At 40.1% G+C, this 16,824-nt stretch overlaps 1 protein-coding gene across 2 annotated transcripts in view; it reads left to right on the top strand.

The window, feature by feature from the left end:
* The first annotated feature begins 1,661 nt into the window (after positions 1-1,661).
* NKAIN3 (sodium/potassium transporting ATPase interacting 3) overlaps positions 1,662-16,824 on the top strand; it is a 564,680-nt gene continuing 549,517 nt past the window's right edge. For both annotated transcript variants that reach the window (XM_084796631.1, XM_084796630.1), the window contains exon 1: positions 1,662-2,553. In XM_084796631.1, the coding sequence (XP_084652757.1) occupies positions 2,500-2,553 (54 nt within the window). In that variant the 5' untranslated portion in view covers positions 1,662-2,499. The remainder of the gene's footprint in view (positions 2,554-16,824) is intronic.

Below are 16,824 nucleotides of genomic sequence, written 5' to 3'. Positions count from 1 at the left end.
TGGCCTGTCTTTCCCTCACATGCCCTTTCATTTGCAAAGCTCACAGTATTAGGGCAGAAAGAATTAGTTTCTTAAAGGTGTTTGCCAAAACCAAATGAGCAAGATAGAAGGAAAACAAAACAAAATAGAACAAAGAAAAAAAATGAACAGCAACAAAAATCTCTATCCATATTATCCATTTAATAGCTGCTATGTCCTTGGCTCAGGATTTTTAGTACCATTTTGGAGAAAAAGAATGCAATGGGTGAAAACTAAAGCATCATATAACCTCTGACTTGTTTTAAAGTTTCTCCGTTTTTAAAAAAATGCATTTAAAATCAATCTGTTTTCAACTGTTCGAATTATACAAAGAAGAATCTCCAGTGTTGGCCTTGGGAGATAAGGCTGCAGTACAAGGGGGTTTTTTAAAACTGTTCTACCAGGTAACGCTGACTGTAGGGACTGGACCAGTGCAGGCCACCACAGCTGCTTCTGAAAGAGCTTTTTCCCACTGTATGTAAGCTCTTTTGTGACCTAATGTTGAGTGACAGCAAGGTGACTGGACATCTAGAGGCTTTCAGGTCAGATTGGCTGCCTCTGCAGGCCAGTGGCCCTCTTGGTCATCAGAGAACTTTTTCTACCTGTATCTACACCTTGTCCATGAAACTGATTAAATGGGGGCTGTTGTGGGGATGCAAGAAATGAATGTACACAGAGGCTGGCACCAGGCGTCTGACAAGCACTGGAAAAAATATATATATAATTTCAGAGTTACCACTAGTATATTTTTTCATTAGAACTATACTGTCAAATCAGAAGAAATATATGTTGTAGAAATTTTAAAAAACAACACCCATAAAAACAACAAATATGTTTAATGTCTGAATGGGTTGGGCAATCTCCTAGTATGAAGCAAAGATAAGACAAAGCTCTCCCACCTTTTATGTCTTTATAGATCAGGTGGGCCTTAAACTCAGAGGTCAGCCCCTTCAGAGTGATGAGATACAAGGTAGGAGACACCACCCAGGCTTTACCTGATCTTAACCTATAAACCAAGAACCTACCAGGAGGTCAGCAGTGGGGTTAAAAAACAGTGTTTTGCGCCTGGTTCTGAAGACTGCTTTTTCGAGGCGATGGTCAGGGATTTATTCCTGATTCTTGGGGAGTGACTTTAGCTACTTGTGCTGAGCCCTGTGGAAATTTGAGTCTCTATGGAACTCCTGGGCTCTGTTCTCTTCGTGGGCAGGAAAGACAGAGTCTTTAGAACTCATGGATAGTTTATTTGGCACCTTAACTAACTAAAATTAGTGTGTACTCCCAGATTCATCGTACTTTATCTTTCTCTGTACAACTTCATATTTTTCAACACAAGTATTCTAGAAATACCTTATTACTAAAAGGCTGTGTGTTGCCTTCCCCTTTCCCTTGTCAGTATCTCTGTGAAGGCTTCCAGGGAACTCTGAATTAGAGCCTTAAGCCAGTTTCCACAGTGTCCCTGGTCTCTGAGCTCCTAGAGGAACATTTTGCTTTGCTGTGATCCTAGACAACTTTTCCTAGAAGATTCCAGCAGGGGCGCCAGGCTCAAAAAAGTGACCTCTACTTGGGACTAGAACTATGTAGGACCCTGAATGAGCATCCTCTTATTGCCACACCTTTCACCTCTTCCTGCCATCGCTGTCCAGACCTTGGCCATGCATCAAGTAGGAGCTTTTTCACTTTGAGCTTCAAGTCTTGCGCTCTTACTCACTCCCCATTCACCAAGCAGAACCTGCACCGCCCCAGGGCAGCTTGGCTAAGCCTAGCTCTAGGTTTTGCAGGTGCTTCCAATCCACTCCTCACATTTACAGCGAGAGACTCTACAATTGCTCCAGGCGCCTGCCCGGGACTCCAATCTCAGGGGACCTCCCAGATTCATGCTCATTCATATTCATTCTCCTTCTCTCACAATCTCTTTCTCTCTCCCCAGACTCCTCTAACAAGACAAGAGGGTCTTCTCCAGTGGTGCTCTCTTTCATTCATACCCCTTCCAACACACACACACACACACACACACACACACACACACACACACACACACACACACACACACACACACTCACACACTCAGGCACACAAGCTCACACCGACCCAGACAGCCCACCGCACTTCCCAGACGCCCACCTCCTGCACACTCCCCTCCTCTATAAGACACTCACCCACTCACCAGCTGTAGCCTCTTCCGTCCCCCGCCCTCCCGCCTGGCTCCCCCTCCTCAAGACGCCTCGCGCTAGGAGGCAGGGACCCCCGGCAGACGCACCGCTCTGGCGCGCTGCACTGACCTCCGCCTGCCCTGCGCGTAGATTAACAAAGGCGGCCGCTAGCTCCAGCCCCGAAGCCTGGAACGGAAAGCCGGCCCGTGGGGCCCCAGAGCCTGAGCCCAGTCGGTGAGCGTGCAGCCCGGCTGCTCTCAAGTCAGAGGCTACACTGCGGGAGCTCACACATCTGTCTCTCAAGCAACGCTGCTGGGACGCCGGCCACACCATGGGCTGCTGCACCGGTCGCTGCTCGCTCGTCTGTCTCTGCGCGCTGCAGCTGGTAAGTGCCCAGTGCGTCCGTGCTCTGGGACCAGTCCACACTCCCGGATCGGCTTGCAGGGCTCCCTTTCTGGATCCTCAGCTCAGGGCTAAAGACCTCTGAGCTACTGGAGCGCACCAAAGGGATTCCCCACCCTCGCTGTCCCTTCCAGGAAGTCTGTGCCTCTCGCCTAGTAGCTCTCGCCCGCAGGAGGGCGCGGTCGCACTTCTGGTCCGGCGCGCAGGGGTTCACTGTGCCCCCGCCCGACGTCGCCACGCGGTCTGGGGGCTGCTGGGGTGGCGCTCCAGGAGGGAGCGATTTCCCCGCCCGCCCCTGTTTTGGACACCTTGCATGTTCACCCTCTGCAGTTTTGCTTAAGTTATTGCCTGGCTCGGGGCTTGCTCTTTTTGGGACTGTTTTCTGGCGACAGGATGTTGGTTAGTTAGAAGGTGTTTTTGGAAAGCCAGTTTCTGAGAGATTAGCTTTCTGGTGGTTCTTACTCTCTGCATCTGGAAGGTGATGGTAGAGGAGGTGAGGACTCGAGGAACATATGCTGTGCTTGGGAACCACAAGTCCAGCCTCTGACTTTTCAGTTCTGCTTTTGATTTTTTTTTTAATGTTGTAGTTCAGACTGCTGCGGACTGACAGCTGTCCTAGGGAGTGAACAGAGCAAGGAAGTGAACAGGGCTGCTCTTTTGGCTTGGCACTTTGCCCAGGGAATGATTGGTTTTGGAAGTTAGAAACCAGGGTGGAAGAAAAAGACCTTTCTGATTTTAGGCAAATACTTCTAATCCTTTTGTTTATCAGGACTGACACTGTGTGGTCTTTTTCGTGGTCATTAGATTGCAAGGTATCAGTCTCCTGTGCCAGACTTTTGTGAGTGAGATTTAAGAGAGAGAGAGAGAGAGAGAGAGAGAGAGAGAGAGAGAGAGAGAGAGAGAGAGAGAGAGAGAGAGAGAGAGATTGTGGGTTTTGTTTTTGTGTTGTTTTTCAGGGTAGGGATCAGATCCTGTAGATGCCCCACCGCACTTGCTTTCTCTGAATCACTGCATTTGTTTTGTCACAAACCATAAAGGCGTAACTAGTGTATTTTGACAAGGCTTTCGGCAGAACTTTACCTGATATCGATAGCTCTCGCAGGGCTCATTAATGAGGAGCTGCAATAATGCTGCTGCCCAGGACTTAGTCCTTGTTCACTGGAGGTTTTTAAACATTTTCCCTTCTCCAATCCCCGCCCCACCCCCAAGCTTCACTCTATATGTGCTATTTCTTCTATAATCACCCGCGCCAAACAGATGAATTCATGAACCTATCGGACAACCATCCTGCACTACACTGTTTTGAAATATGTAATTTAAATCTTCCATGTGAGCATGTTTTTTTCTTTACCTTAGGGAAGAAGTCAAAGGACAGCTTGTATGGTGGTTTTTAGAAGTGAACTTGGCTTTTAACTTAGGAAACTGAATAATTTTTTTTTAAAGAAAATCAACCGTTTCATGCATTTCACTGACATTTTGATATTCCTTCGTTTCTTTTTTATTTTATTAATTTATTCATAGTACATCTCAATTGTTATCCCATCCCTTGTATCCTCCCATTCCTCCCTCCCTCCCATTTTTCCCTTATTCCCCTCCCCTATGACTGTTCCTGAGGGGGACCTCCTCCCCCTGTATATGCTCATAGGGTATCAAGTCTCTTCTTGGTAGCCTGCTATCCTTTCTCTGAGTGCCACCAGGCCTCCCCATCCAGGGGACGTGGTCAAATATGGGGCAACAGAGTTCGTGTGAAAGTCAGACCTCACTCTGCACTCAACCTGTATTCTTTATGGCAGTGAATAAACCCACTGGGTTGTGCGACCCATTAAGCATGGTTTCAGTCTTACCTAATACATAAGGGTTCAAGAAACTTATCGGCACAGTCATAATTCAATTTACATGATGATATTTGTGATGGCAACAGTCTGGAGTCATCAATCTGCCCAGAATATTCTTGCTTTTTCCAGGAACTATTTCCCCATTGATACAAACCTATTCTTGCAACCTCTTCTCAAATTCCCATCTTGTGGATGGGTCTTCCTTGAGTTTTCTGTATAATTCGCCTGTGTTCCTTTGATTTCTTAGCCTTTGGTGTTTCGTTTTCTTCTGTGATGTACACTTCACTCTCTCCTAAATTGTCCGCTTACATAAACATCTCATGATTGTCTAATCACTGTAAGCAAAATGAGGCCAGGACCAAACATTATTCTTTGTAAACACTTTAAGTGTTTAGTGCTCAGGAGCTGAAACATATTTGCTGAATTTACAACAATGCCTGCATTCTCAGTCTATAAAGCATTTTCACATAATTTTTTCTTTTGACACCTGAAATTGTTCTTTGGGAGGTAACTATTTCACTAATTTGCCTATGAGGAACTCATAAAATTAAAGTTTGGTTGTTTTTTTCCCCCTAAGGTAAGTTGAAGTAGTACAGTAGAGGCAGAGGAGGCATAATCACGTGCATTTCAGAATTAGGACTTAAACAAAAGAAACCTCATGTGTTGTCTCAGTGGGAGTTTCCTTGCCTGTGATGGGATGCTAAGACAATTTTATATTATCAGCGATCGTTAACAACAGTAGGAACATAAGGCAGGAACCTCGCAGTAGACACTGAAGCAGAATACATTGGGGGAAAAGATGCTGCTTCCCAGGATTTGCTCATATAAGCCCAGAACCTCCAGCCCAGAGGAATCACCACCCACAGTGAGCTGGACCCTCCCAGACCAATCATTGATTAAGAAAATATACCACAGGCTTGCCCATAGGACAATCTGTTTGGGGTGTTTTCTCTTCCTGAATTGAAAAACATACATATAAACAAAGAAATAAACAAAATGAACACAAACAAACAAAAAACTATTCAGCACACTTTCTTATTTCATTATTATATCATATATGATAGTATTTATATAAGGAATAGTACTGCCTTGGAAAAACAGTAATTCTTTGTTTTGCTTTGTTTTGTGTTTTTTTTTTCAAGACAGGGTTTCTCTGTGTAACTTTGGCTGTCTTGGACTGGCTTTGTAGACTAGGCTGGCCTCAAACTCACAGAGATCTGCCTATCTCTCCCTCCCCAAGTGCTAGGATTAAAGGTGTGCACCACCATGCCTGGCTTCACAGTAATTCTTACTATAAGTTATGTGAAAGAATTCTTTTGTTAGTTTGAAAAGCTCTTGGTTTCATATATTTGATGTGAATACTGCTTGATATTTTTGTTTTAAGGAGAAAGGACAATGAAACAAAATTAGATTTCATTAATGCTATGGACAGATTTTTTTTCTGAACTGTAGAGTAATTTTCAGGGACTAAGAGTTTATTTATGAATTAATTTTGACAAAGTAGTATTTACATACATTACATGCTTGTAGCTTTAGTATGCATTATTAAACATGCTTACCCAAAAATTTAAGTCCAGTCAGAGATGATGAGTGAGTAATAAGTCACATCCCAATTTGCAGCATTTTCCAATGTCTTTTCTATAAATACTCCCGCTTCTGCCAGTTACAAATGAACTTTTATGTAGTATTTCTACTATCCAGATAAAATAAGATGCTTAAACAATTTCAAAGGCACAGATAAAGAAGAGTGTGGTAAAATAATTATGAAGGAATGAATTTTAGGTATCTTAGAACTTCTGTTTTGAATATGATTTATTTAAATTTATATACTTGAATTGACAATAATGGTTATGTTTGAAAACTAGCTCACAGATGCCATGAAAATTTAAGAAATAAATTCTTGGAGCCTATGAGATCCTGCTCCAGTATGCCAGGTGACAGGACCCCAGCTTCCCAGGCCTAGTGCACTTTGCACTGAAAACAGCTGCCCCCTTTTCCTTTCATGTTTTCCTCTACTCCCACCATCTCTCAGAAGGTGGGGATTCTGAACCCTTACCAAGTGCTGGTATGAAGAAGGGATGACCTTGGCTATGCAGACTTCATGCAGGGAATTCTCACAGTGAGGATAAAGGATCAGCTAGACAGCCTAAGGACTCCTCTGGTGATCTAATTCCATTTCTTATGAACCTCATTCCCTCTGGAGTGAAAAAACACCAAAATGAGAAATCTAAATAGAGTGAACTTGCCATTTTTAGGTAACCAATGTTGACGAACTTTGATTTGCAATATGTTTCTTCTACCTCGTTCTTTCTGCTGTCTCGACAATTTTCCATTACTGCCTTTTCTCCATGCAAACTTATGTGTTTCCACATATTTCACCCTTATGTTCCAACTTCACCAGACCAGATTAAAAAGAAGGTGTAAAACATAAAGACAGGGGCACAGAAAACTTGTAAAGCGATTCTTCCTAGAAAAAGTGTTTCGTTAACATTCTTCACATCTCTCAAGTCATCAAAGAACTTTTAAATGCATTTTCTGTAAGGACATCTTTGGTGCTGTGTATCTATATAAAAGCAAGTATTCTAATATCAGGTGTGTAGGGTATAGAGCTAAAAAGAGCACTCAGTTATAAGATTGCTAAGTCGGCTTTAGTCACCTTTTTAAAATGAACCTTAAATGTGTGTGTTTTAAATTCTGCCATTACTTCCACATGGCATTTCAGAAACATTTTCTCTGAACTGCCTCAGGAAAGTATGGAACACACTATGGCCGGCAGGCACGATTCCTACAAAGTATTAAGCATCTTCCAACATCACATAATCAGACACTAAGGCATGTTCAGTAAAACTTGGCATGTCCTTACTTGGAGAACTTATTATATTTTGTATTCTTTTATGGTGAGAGCTATATTTATTGTCAGAGCTGGTAATGAGCCCATTAAAAGTCAAAACTCTGATGACATATTTATAGTCACAGAAACCCCAAGAGATTTACTTAAACAAGCAGCTATTAACATATAGATGGGCAATATGTTTCATTTTAGAGAGCATCCTCCCCAGTTAAAGAAAATTAGCATGTGTTTCTGACAGTGAAAGCGAAGTTTCAAGACTTTCTATTCCACCTTATAAGCATCTTGTGAGAAGAGCACCTGTGACATCCAAATGCCTAAATAACATGTGTCGGTGAATGACCTGTGGTGGCTTATCTGTGTGAGTTTTGAATTAAGTCCTCTAAAATGTACTGCTCATCTCTCAGAAATGTTAGACAGCTAGTTTGGAATATACAATGTAGGTATAATGATAGTTTGTTTTTACATGGTGTAATTTAAATAGTTCTCTATCTTCTGTGCAGAAAAATTACCTTTTACAGATTATTTTACTTTATGTGTATTGGTGTTCTGTCTACATGTACAAAAAAAGATATTAGACTCCCTAAAACTGGAGTTACAGATGGTTTTGAGCTGCCACAAGGATGGTGGGAATTGACTCCTCGTATCCTGGAAAAATAGTCATCACTCTTAAGTGCTGAGCCATCCTTTCAGCCCTGCAATGTAATTCTTAACTTCTGTTGTCTTTATTTCAATATTCTGGTTCATCCTATGAAACTTAAAAAGGTTAGGAAAATTAATTTATGGCGTGTCTGGTGTGGAAATCGCCTTGCATTAGCCCAAGGCTGAGGGATGACCTATACATCCAGTTCAGACGAGTGAGATGTGATGTTACAAAATACAGGGCCACAGGGCAGGTAGTGTTGAAGGATACATGTAGGAACATGCGGGTGGCAAGCAGAAGTGTCTAGTGATACACAGAATCAATTAAAAAATTTACAGTTCTGATTGCCAGGTTCATGACCGTGGAACTCAGAGAACAGATTTGATCAAGTCTCCAGAATTAAAAAACATGGAGAATATTGCTATTCCAAACTCTGAATTAATTATCTTGGAATAGAGGGTAAAGAAAAATGAGAATTGTAATGAAAGCAGAGTCATCAGAGAGTAAAGAGCTAGCAAAAGAGAGAGAAGAAAAAACTAGATAAAAACAAACAAACAAGAAACAAAAACAATTCCTTCAGACCCCATAAGAACCTTGTCTCAAAGGGGAGGGGGGAGAACAGAGCAAACACTTCAAGTAAAAACAAAAACAAACAAACGAAAGCAGTCTTGGGAGATGCCGGTAACCCACTTGATGTTCATGGGTGAAGACTGAGTTTGGATCCCCAGCATCCATATAAACACCAGTGAGCTGGTGTTGGGGTTGTAATTTCAGCAGTGACAGGGCATCCCTGGAGAGAGATGGCTAGAGGTTACAGGAAAGACTCTGCCTCAATATATAAAGTAGTGAGAGAATAGATAGCCTGTGACCATAAAGTGTGGGAGGAGGTCCCCCTTGGTCATGGACCTAGGGGAGGGGAATAGGGTGGGTGTGGGAGGGAGAGAGGAATGGGAGGATACAAGTGATGGGATAACAATTGAGTTGTAATCTGAATAAATTAATTAATAATAAATAAATAAATAAACAAATTTTTAAAAGAAAAAACTTTCATCAATTCAACAAATCAAACAAACAAACAAACAAACAAAAAACCCCAAAAAATAAAAAACAAGTAGAGAATGGGAGGAAGCCTCCTCAACTCAAACTCTATCTCGAACATACAAGGGCACACATTTATATTTGCACATATATGGTCATCCGCATACACAAACATGCATGCATAGAAGAATCACACACATTAAAAAAAAACAAGAATATGGAGTCTCTTCTTGGTAACTTGCTATCCCTCCGCTGAGTGCTGTCAGGCCTCCCCATCCAGGGGACATGGTCAGAAAAGGGGCACCAGAGTTTGTGTGAGAGTCAGATCTCACTCTCCACTCAATGGTGGAAAATATCATGTTCGTCGGCTAGGTCTAGGTAGGGGTTCGAAGTTTACTGCCTATATTCTCCTTGGCTGTTGCCTTAGTTTGAGGAGGACCCCAGAACCCAAATCTGCCTGTCATAAAGTTCTTCTTGTAGGTTTCCAGGACCCTGTGGGTCCTACTATTTCCCCATTCTTCCATGCTACTCTCGCCTAAAGTCTCAATAGGATGTCCTCTCCTCTTACCCACTTTCCTGGTAAGTAAAGTTTTTCATGGTACGTATCCCTTGGACTAGTGTTTTGATATAAGTGAGTATATACCGTTTGTATCTTTTTGCTTCTGGGTGAACTCACTCATTATGATAATTTCTAGATCAATCCATTTGTCCACCAATTTTGGGAATTCCTTCCTCAATCACAGACATAGGGGAGGGTAGAAGGGGGGAAGTGGGAGGGAGGGAAGAATGGGAGGAAACAGGGGAAGGGCTAACAATCGAGATGTAATATGAATAAATTAATAATAAAAAAACAAGAACAATGAAAACTATAAGAATTGTAGTTAGGAACAATAAAGTCGTATGCAAAGAAATATTATACAATTGTATCTTTTGATTCATTTTTGTTAGACGAACAGTAAGCCTGTCATTTTATTTACATTTATTTTAAAACATATAAACACTATCTGAGGGTTTATGGGCAGTTTACTGTTGCCGGGAGGGAGGGAAACATAGGTCCCCACTCCATGCTGAGGAGATCTTGGCAGTAATGGTTGCTGGAGCAAAGAAGACAATTTCTTTGGTGGTGCCCATGCTCCAGCAATTAAATCCTCACCCACGTACATATAATCACCCTTAATTAATTAGAGTCTTTGATCACCAAGCAAACAATTCCTTCCCAGATACAAACGAACAAACTTGAAAGCAGAAAGAGAACTGCTTGGTAAGAGAAAAGAACAGCAAGAGTGAGGGAGTCAAGAGAGGATAATTGGGGGCTGAATGTGGTAAAAATACATTGTATGTATGAAAATGTAATAAGGAGACCAATAGTCAGATTTTTAGAGAGGAACAGAGCTATGGGAAATTTGTACAAAAAGACATGCAAGCACAAAGGAAGATGAATGGCTAGGCCACAGAGGACACAACTGCAGGATGAGGTGCCAGTGAGCCACCTCAGGCCAGCACATTCAGAAACTGCAGACAAGCCACCAGGAACAGGGAGAAGCATAGCACTCCTTACCAGTCTCATGGGAGCTTGATTCTGCTGACCACTTGTTCCTGTACTTTGGTCTGCCTGACCTGTAAAGCTTGCTGGTTGTGATGAGTTGGGCTCGGTCTGATCTGTCACACAAATGAGGCAAGTTCTCTGGGTTGGAAAATCTTGGAAAGACTTTGGACTTTCATCAAGAGTGTCAAGGAGCCAGATGCTTCATTTCTGAAGGTAAACACAAGGGAACTGGGTCTCCTAGGCTGCCTCCGCCACTCTGGATGCACTATCCAGCTCCTAAACTCTATGCTTTGCACATGTGTTTTTCTCCATTAGAGGCTTACTGACTATTAAGCCATGGAGTCAGTCTGTTGGATTCCTAGAGAATGTTGTCTTTCCATTCTGAAAAGGTTGGTTACTGAGACACATGACATCCAGGTAGTGTGAGTCAAGCTTAGTGTTTTTTCTCAGAGCAGTCTGAGCTACTCCGTTTGAGCTGTATCCATTTGGAAGGAGCCCAAATAGAAGACGGGTCAGTGATGGTTTGTCACCATGGTAGGAATATTGCAGTGATAGGCCCGGAGGTCTCACTTTGTGTGTCTCTGTCTTTCTCCTTCAGTAACTGTCCCCCAGGTCTCATAATACATGGCTTAAAGGTTTACTTGATGCTCTCCCATATTTTTTCTCCAGTATACACTAGGATAGTTCAGACCCTGTGTATAAAGTTGAGGAATTTCTTAGTTCTGCTTTGCAAGTCCTTATTTTGTTTCTTTTTAAAAATAGTCAGATAATACGTTTACACAAATATATGAATAATGTCATGTTTTGGTGTAAATACAGAATTGGGGGGATTTCAAACAACTGAATTGGCATAAATACCTCACCTATTTGCTTTGAATGTTCACACACTGAGTACATATCATTAACTATAGTCACTATTGGTCTATCTGTCTCAAACTAAGGCCTGCATGGTTACTAGGCTGATTGGGATTAATTCAGATATAGCTTTCTGATAGGCACTTACCAGAAATTTTGGGGGCTGGAGGGATGACAGAGGTCAAGAGCACTGATTGCTCTTCCAGAGACCCTGAGTTCAATTCCCAGCAACCTCATGGTGGTGCCTTCTTCTGGTCTGCAGATGTACATGCAGACAAAGCACTGTATACATAATAAATAAATAAATAAATAAGTAAATCTTAAAAAAAGAAATTTCTGAACATCACATGGTATAAGTTCCCTGACAAACAGATTTTATAGCTCAGTGGTAGAGCACTTGCTTAGCAAGTGCAAGGCCCTGGGTTTGGTCCTCAGCTCTGGAAAACAAAAAGACATAATATTGTCATATCTTTTCTCTCTCAAGCTCCACCTACTAGTTACATGTTTTATTTCATTGATGAATACTTCATATTATTTGGCTTAACACTATTCTTATCTTCCCTAATCCTTTTGATAGTTTCCATCTTGCCCATGGATACACTGGAGTGGTCTTCTATGTGGTTGTTTACTTAAGATCCTAAATACCTTCATAATATAATATTCTTTAAAAGATAACAAAATTTCTGTTTAAGCTACCGGATGTCTTAGTTGTCCCATGATAAAGAATTACTTTTCACTTATATAACTCTGCACCCCCTGTTCTATAGGGACAAATCTCAACATTCTAGAAACCACCCATTTCTTATTCCTGTCTCTTTCCTCTCATCTTTCTAAGACTGAGAAAATGGAAATGAACAATGGTCACTGAAGTGAAATTATTTGTATATACTCATTTTTATTTCATTCTTCAGAAAGAGCTACTGAGTCTAAAAATAATGTCCTCAACTTTATCCAGTTCATTTTCATAGTGGTCTCTTTCATACAAATTTTTGTTTTCCCTAAGAAGGGAATCCTCATTATAAATTTGGGAATTAAAATTTCCCATCCTTAGGACTTCAGTAACATTTGCTATTCAAACACAGCCTGCTTTTTCTAGCACTTACCTTTCCCACACAGATTTTTTCCTGTGATATATTAGTGTGTCTTGTACTCCTGCAGAAATGACTTGATTATATAAAGAGAAGAATTTTAAGTAACTTAGTCATAAGAAAATTGGGTCAATAAGTATTTTGGCACTGTTAGACAAAAATCACATTGACATGAATTTTGTATAGTTTCTCTACTGAAATTTGGATGAACAGGAAAAAGAATAAGTCTACATTGGTTTGAGTCTTCAGCATTTATGTTCTTCAAATGAAGTACATTTTATTCAAAGAAGCAAGGTAACTTACCAACCAGATGCTAAAACTGGACATGGTAGCTTGTGCCTATACTCCCAATACTGAGTATTTTGAGAAGGAGGATTGGAGTGAGTTTGCGAAGTTGGGTTAAATAGTAAGCTCTGGACCATTGTGAGTTCAGAATGACACGTTATCTAAAGTACAACATAATAATCATACTACATCATCATCAAGAGTGGTGATGATAATAATAACGAAGCAAAACAGAGCCAAAGAAGAGAAAGAAAAAATTCCCCAAATATCCATTCTATAATAAAAATTAAAACAGACAAAATTAAAATATGAACACAAAATCAGAAGGCTTTGGAACAGAATGCTAGACAGTAGACACATCTGCCTTCCCTTTATCCCAATGTTCCAGTATCTGCATGAAATAATAATGGTGATAGAGAGATCATGATTAAAGGAAGAGATCAGCAGGCTTAAAGAATCTGTGAGACAAAAAGCACGCTGTGCTCAGCCGAGGTCCTTCAGATAGGGTCTACATGGAAGGGCTTCTTTGTTGGGCATGTGTCACATGCTTGCCACTAGTGAGTCCCTGGCCTGAGATTAGACTTCACATTTTGAGTTAGATAAATAGTGTAAATGTTAAGGTGATCTACAATGGGAGAATATATATGTTAGTCATTTTGTAAAGTCAAACTACCTAGTGTATAAGTTGAGATTTTTGTCAACAATGAGAATTATTTACTTTGACTTTCTTACATTACTTCTAGCCTATATCTTAATACAAGTTTTGACAAAAGAGAAAGAAATCAAATGTAACTATGATTATGTCTCTTATTTCAAATTTAGGGATACTCTATGATAAATATTTGATAAGATTAAAATATATCATTTTTAGGTGCAACAAACATTCATGCTTTCTGTTACATGCTTGCAACATGAATTTCTGTTAATGCCTTCAAATCTTAATGCTTTTCCTGGGGAGATACAACAACAACAACAACAACAACAACAACAACACCACACACACACACACATCTACTCACCCTAGACAAGAAACGCAGGACAGATTGAAGTACCAATACCACCAACTTGCGATTTGGTGAACCAGTGAGTTTTGTTGAGTTTGCTTACAGGAATATGGGTGAGAGGCTACTTACAGAACAAGTGACTCAAAGACTGCTGCATCACTAAAACTCACCACAGCATGAGTGACAGCTCACAAATCTGGGGACCTGGAGTACACTGCACAGCCTACAGACAGCACAACAGATCGAAGAGTGTCCTTTCTAGATGACTTGGTTACTCTAACATCTTCTGGGATGCTTGGGTAGTTTCTGCTTCTGCCAGTCAGCTGATCTGGTCTCAGTCTCATTGCAGCTTTTCTCCTCTGATAATCTTCCTTGTAGCTCAGTTTTGTAACTTGAAGAGGGACTCTCAGATTTTATTGTTTACTTCGGCAGGGAGGGGTTTATTGAATCTGGTCAGTTTCAGAGACTTCCTGAAACTGTTCTGAGTTGTTAAACTTTCTGTTTGAGGGGAATTTCCCTGCAAGACGAAACATTTCAATCTTAGAGGAAACTGTTAACAATGCCTGCATCCACAACAGAACATCATCTTCACTCAAAATCATGCTGTTTAGCAATGGTTAGCAGTGAATGCTGATGTAACACAGGTATGTCCCAGAACTAATCAATGCTTTCAATTTAGAAGATTTTGCAAAGATCCTGAAATAAAACGGGAGATGTCCTGTGAATGCCTTGTCATGGAAACGCCTATCTAGTTATAGGCATGGTATTCAAAAGACAGTAACATAACTACAGCAGAATAAATGTAGTTTAGTTACATCACATGGGTTGGGGAAGGTGACACCCTTGATACAACAGGAAAACTACAGGGTGTTAATTTGGAGTAGATACACTTACCTATAATGAGTGGCACATGGGACTGAGGACTGGAGAGCACAGGGGTCGAACTACTGGCAATGGATCCTTCTCCAGTAATTTGGTGCTAAATATCTTAACTTTGTTCCCCAAAGGTTTTTCTTTCCTTTAAAAAAATGGAAGGACCATACCTTAGAATGTTTCCCATGCCTGATGGCGTATATTTCAACCATTAAATTGAATTACACGTTGGATACATTCACCCTACTCTTTCCACAGGACGTTGCATTCTGAACACTTCAGGCAAACACCAGGTTCCTTTGTTAGTAACTGGAATCAGAAAGAGATTGTGGAGGAATTATATTGTAGCAGTTATCTTCTTGTAAGAGACTTGAGCTCAACCAGGGCAATGTTAAGTCATAAATATAATGCTGACAGTTTCTCTTTGTTCCAGTAAGGAGTAACATTATCTATATCTTGGTATTGATCAGTATGTAGTATAATAAATGTTTCTAAGTAGGAAGCCATGTGCTAAGCATGCTGAGTGGTGAGGGCAGTTAATCAAGGCACAAGAGAAGATGTGCTTGAGTTATTTCCTCCACAAAGAAGCATCTTATAGTAAAATGACCTTAATTAATATTTTTCAAAATGCAAAATTCTGATTATTGGCAATTATTCCTCAAATTTTCACTAGATCTCACTAATATATAATAAGAATACACACACACACACACACATAATTTCAGATAGAGTCATACTATGTAGTCTAGACTGGCTACAAACTTGTGAAGATCCCTCTGCCTCATGAGTACTGGTAATGCAAATGTGTATCACCACAGATGTGTATCACCACACTAAGCTCCTTAAACCTAAATAATAAAGGAAATCTTTCAAATTGTAGTTTATGAGAAGAAACCTATTTTGGATTTGTCTTTTGTTACAAGAAGAAATTCACATGCCCTTTTCGCATTGAAATCTGTTCTAAACATCCTTCAGAAATTATGCCCCATTTCTGCTCTTTCTTCTCCATATTACTTTGTTTTTTAAGCTGGCCTATAGTAAGTTCAGGCAATTGTGGACTATAGCCAGGTTGTCTCAGCTGGGAAGTTTACTATAAAGTTTTTAGAAATTTTATGAGCCAATTGTTAAACATACTTTTATTTAAAAATAACTATATGAGCTATAAATAAATTATTTAGAAAACAAAAGTAGTGCATATTCAGAAGTCAACATATTTACCATCTGGCTATTATTTTATATTTACAGCACTGTTGGGTAGGACTTTTAGATAGAAGTGTGAAGATTATAGAACATTTCATCCAAGTCACACATCTGCTGATATCATATTGGTAGGAAAAATTCTGCTATGAAAAAAAGTAGTTTCATGTGCAAGTATACAAATGACACAGATCAGCCTGCCCTGCTGTCTTCTAGAGCCACTTATTAAACATTTACTAATCCACCACCAGGCAAATCTTTCATCAGAAGGCCAGCTTTCTTTCTATGAATAGTTACAGAATAAAGAGGTCTTAATTAATTTTTCATGGAACTAATTAATGCATTAACTAATTCATGTGGCAAAAGTATATTGTATAATCTAAGTACTTACATTGTTTCTTTGACTGCATTAGTAAAATTATCTAAATATAATGAACAAGCTTTTATTTTTAAGAAATTGCAGTATTGACTCCTTCTGTGTAGTCATCTTCCGGTTTCCCTAAAGTGTTAATACATTTTGCAATTCTGTAAGTAAGCCAGTAATTGATAATAGCCCATAGGTTTTATTCCTAGGCAACTGGCTAAACCAAGAATCCGTTCCCCATGAAAGATTAATTTCTGCATATTTTGTATTGACTGGCTCCTGCAAGCAAGGACTAACTGCAGTACCCAGTGCCTAGCCTACGTCATTGGTCTTAATTAATTTTTCCCATGAGGATGTCAAAGAATCAACATGAAAAAGATTTAAATGTCTTTTTATACCTACTTCTGGCTTTTCAGGTTGGAAAGAACTACTAATTTCCATTGTCTTCACATTAAATAGTAAATGTTTAACCTTAAAGGAGACTGCAAGATGATGATTTAGTTAAACATTCACCTAAAGGTATTTAGTATATATTTTTTATTTTTTAAGGAAGTCATTGATATGATGTAGACCCAAACCCACTTGCATCCAAACTTATTTTGCTTCATTTTTTGAAATGTCTTTCACAAGGCAAGTATTATTGTATTTCCATCTATAGACAGGGAAATAAAAGTGAGA

The sequence above is a fragment of the Acomys minous genome, assembly GCF_964271855.1.
Source record: "Acomys minous genome assembly, chromosome: 1".
Lineage (NCBI taxonomy): Eukaryota > Metazoa > Chordata > Mammalia > Rodentia > Muridae > Acomys > Acomys minous.
The sequence above is the reverse complement of the archived record's forward strand: the minus strand, read 5'-3'. Positions and strand labels throughout refer to the sequence as shown.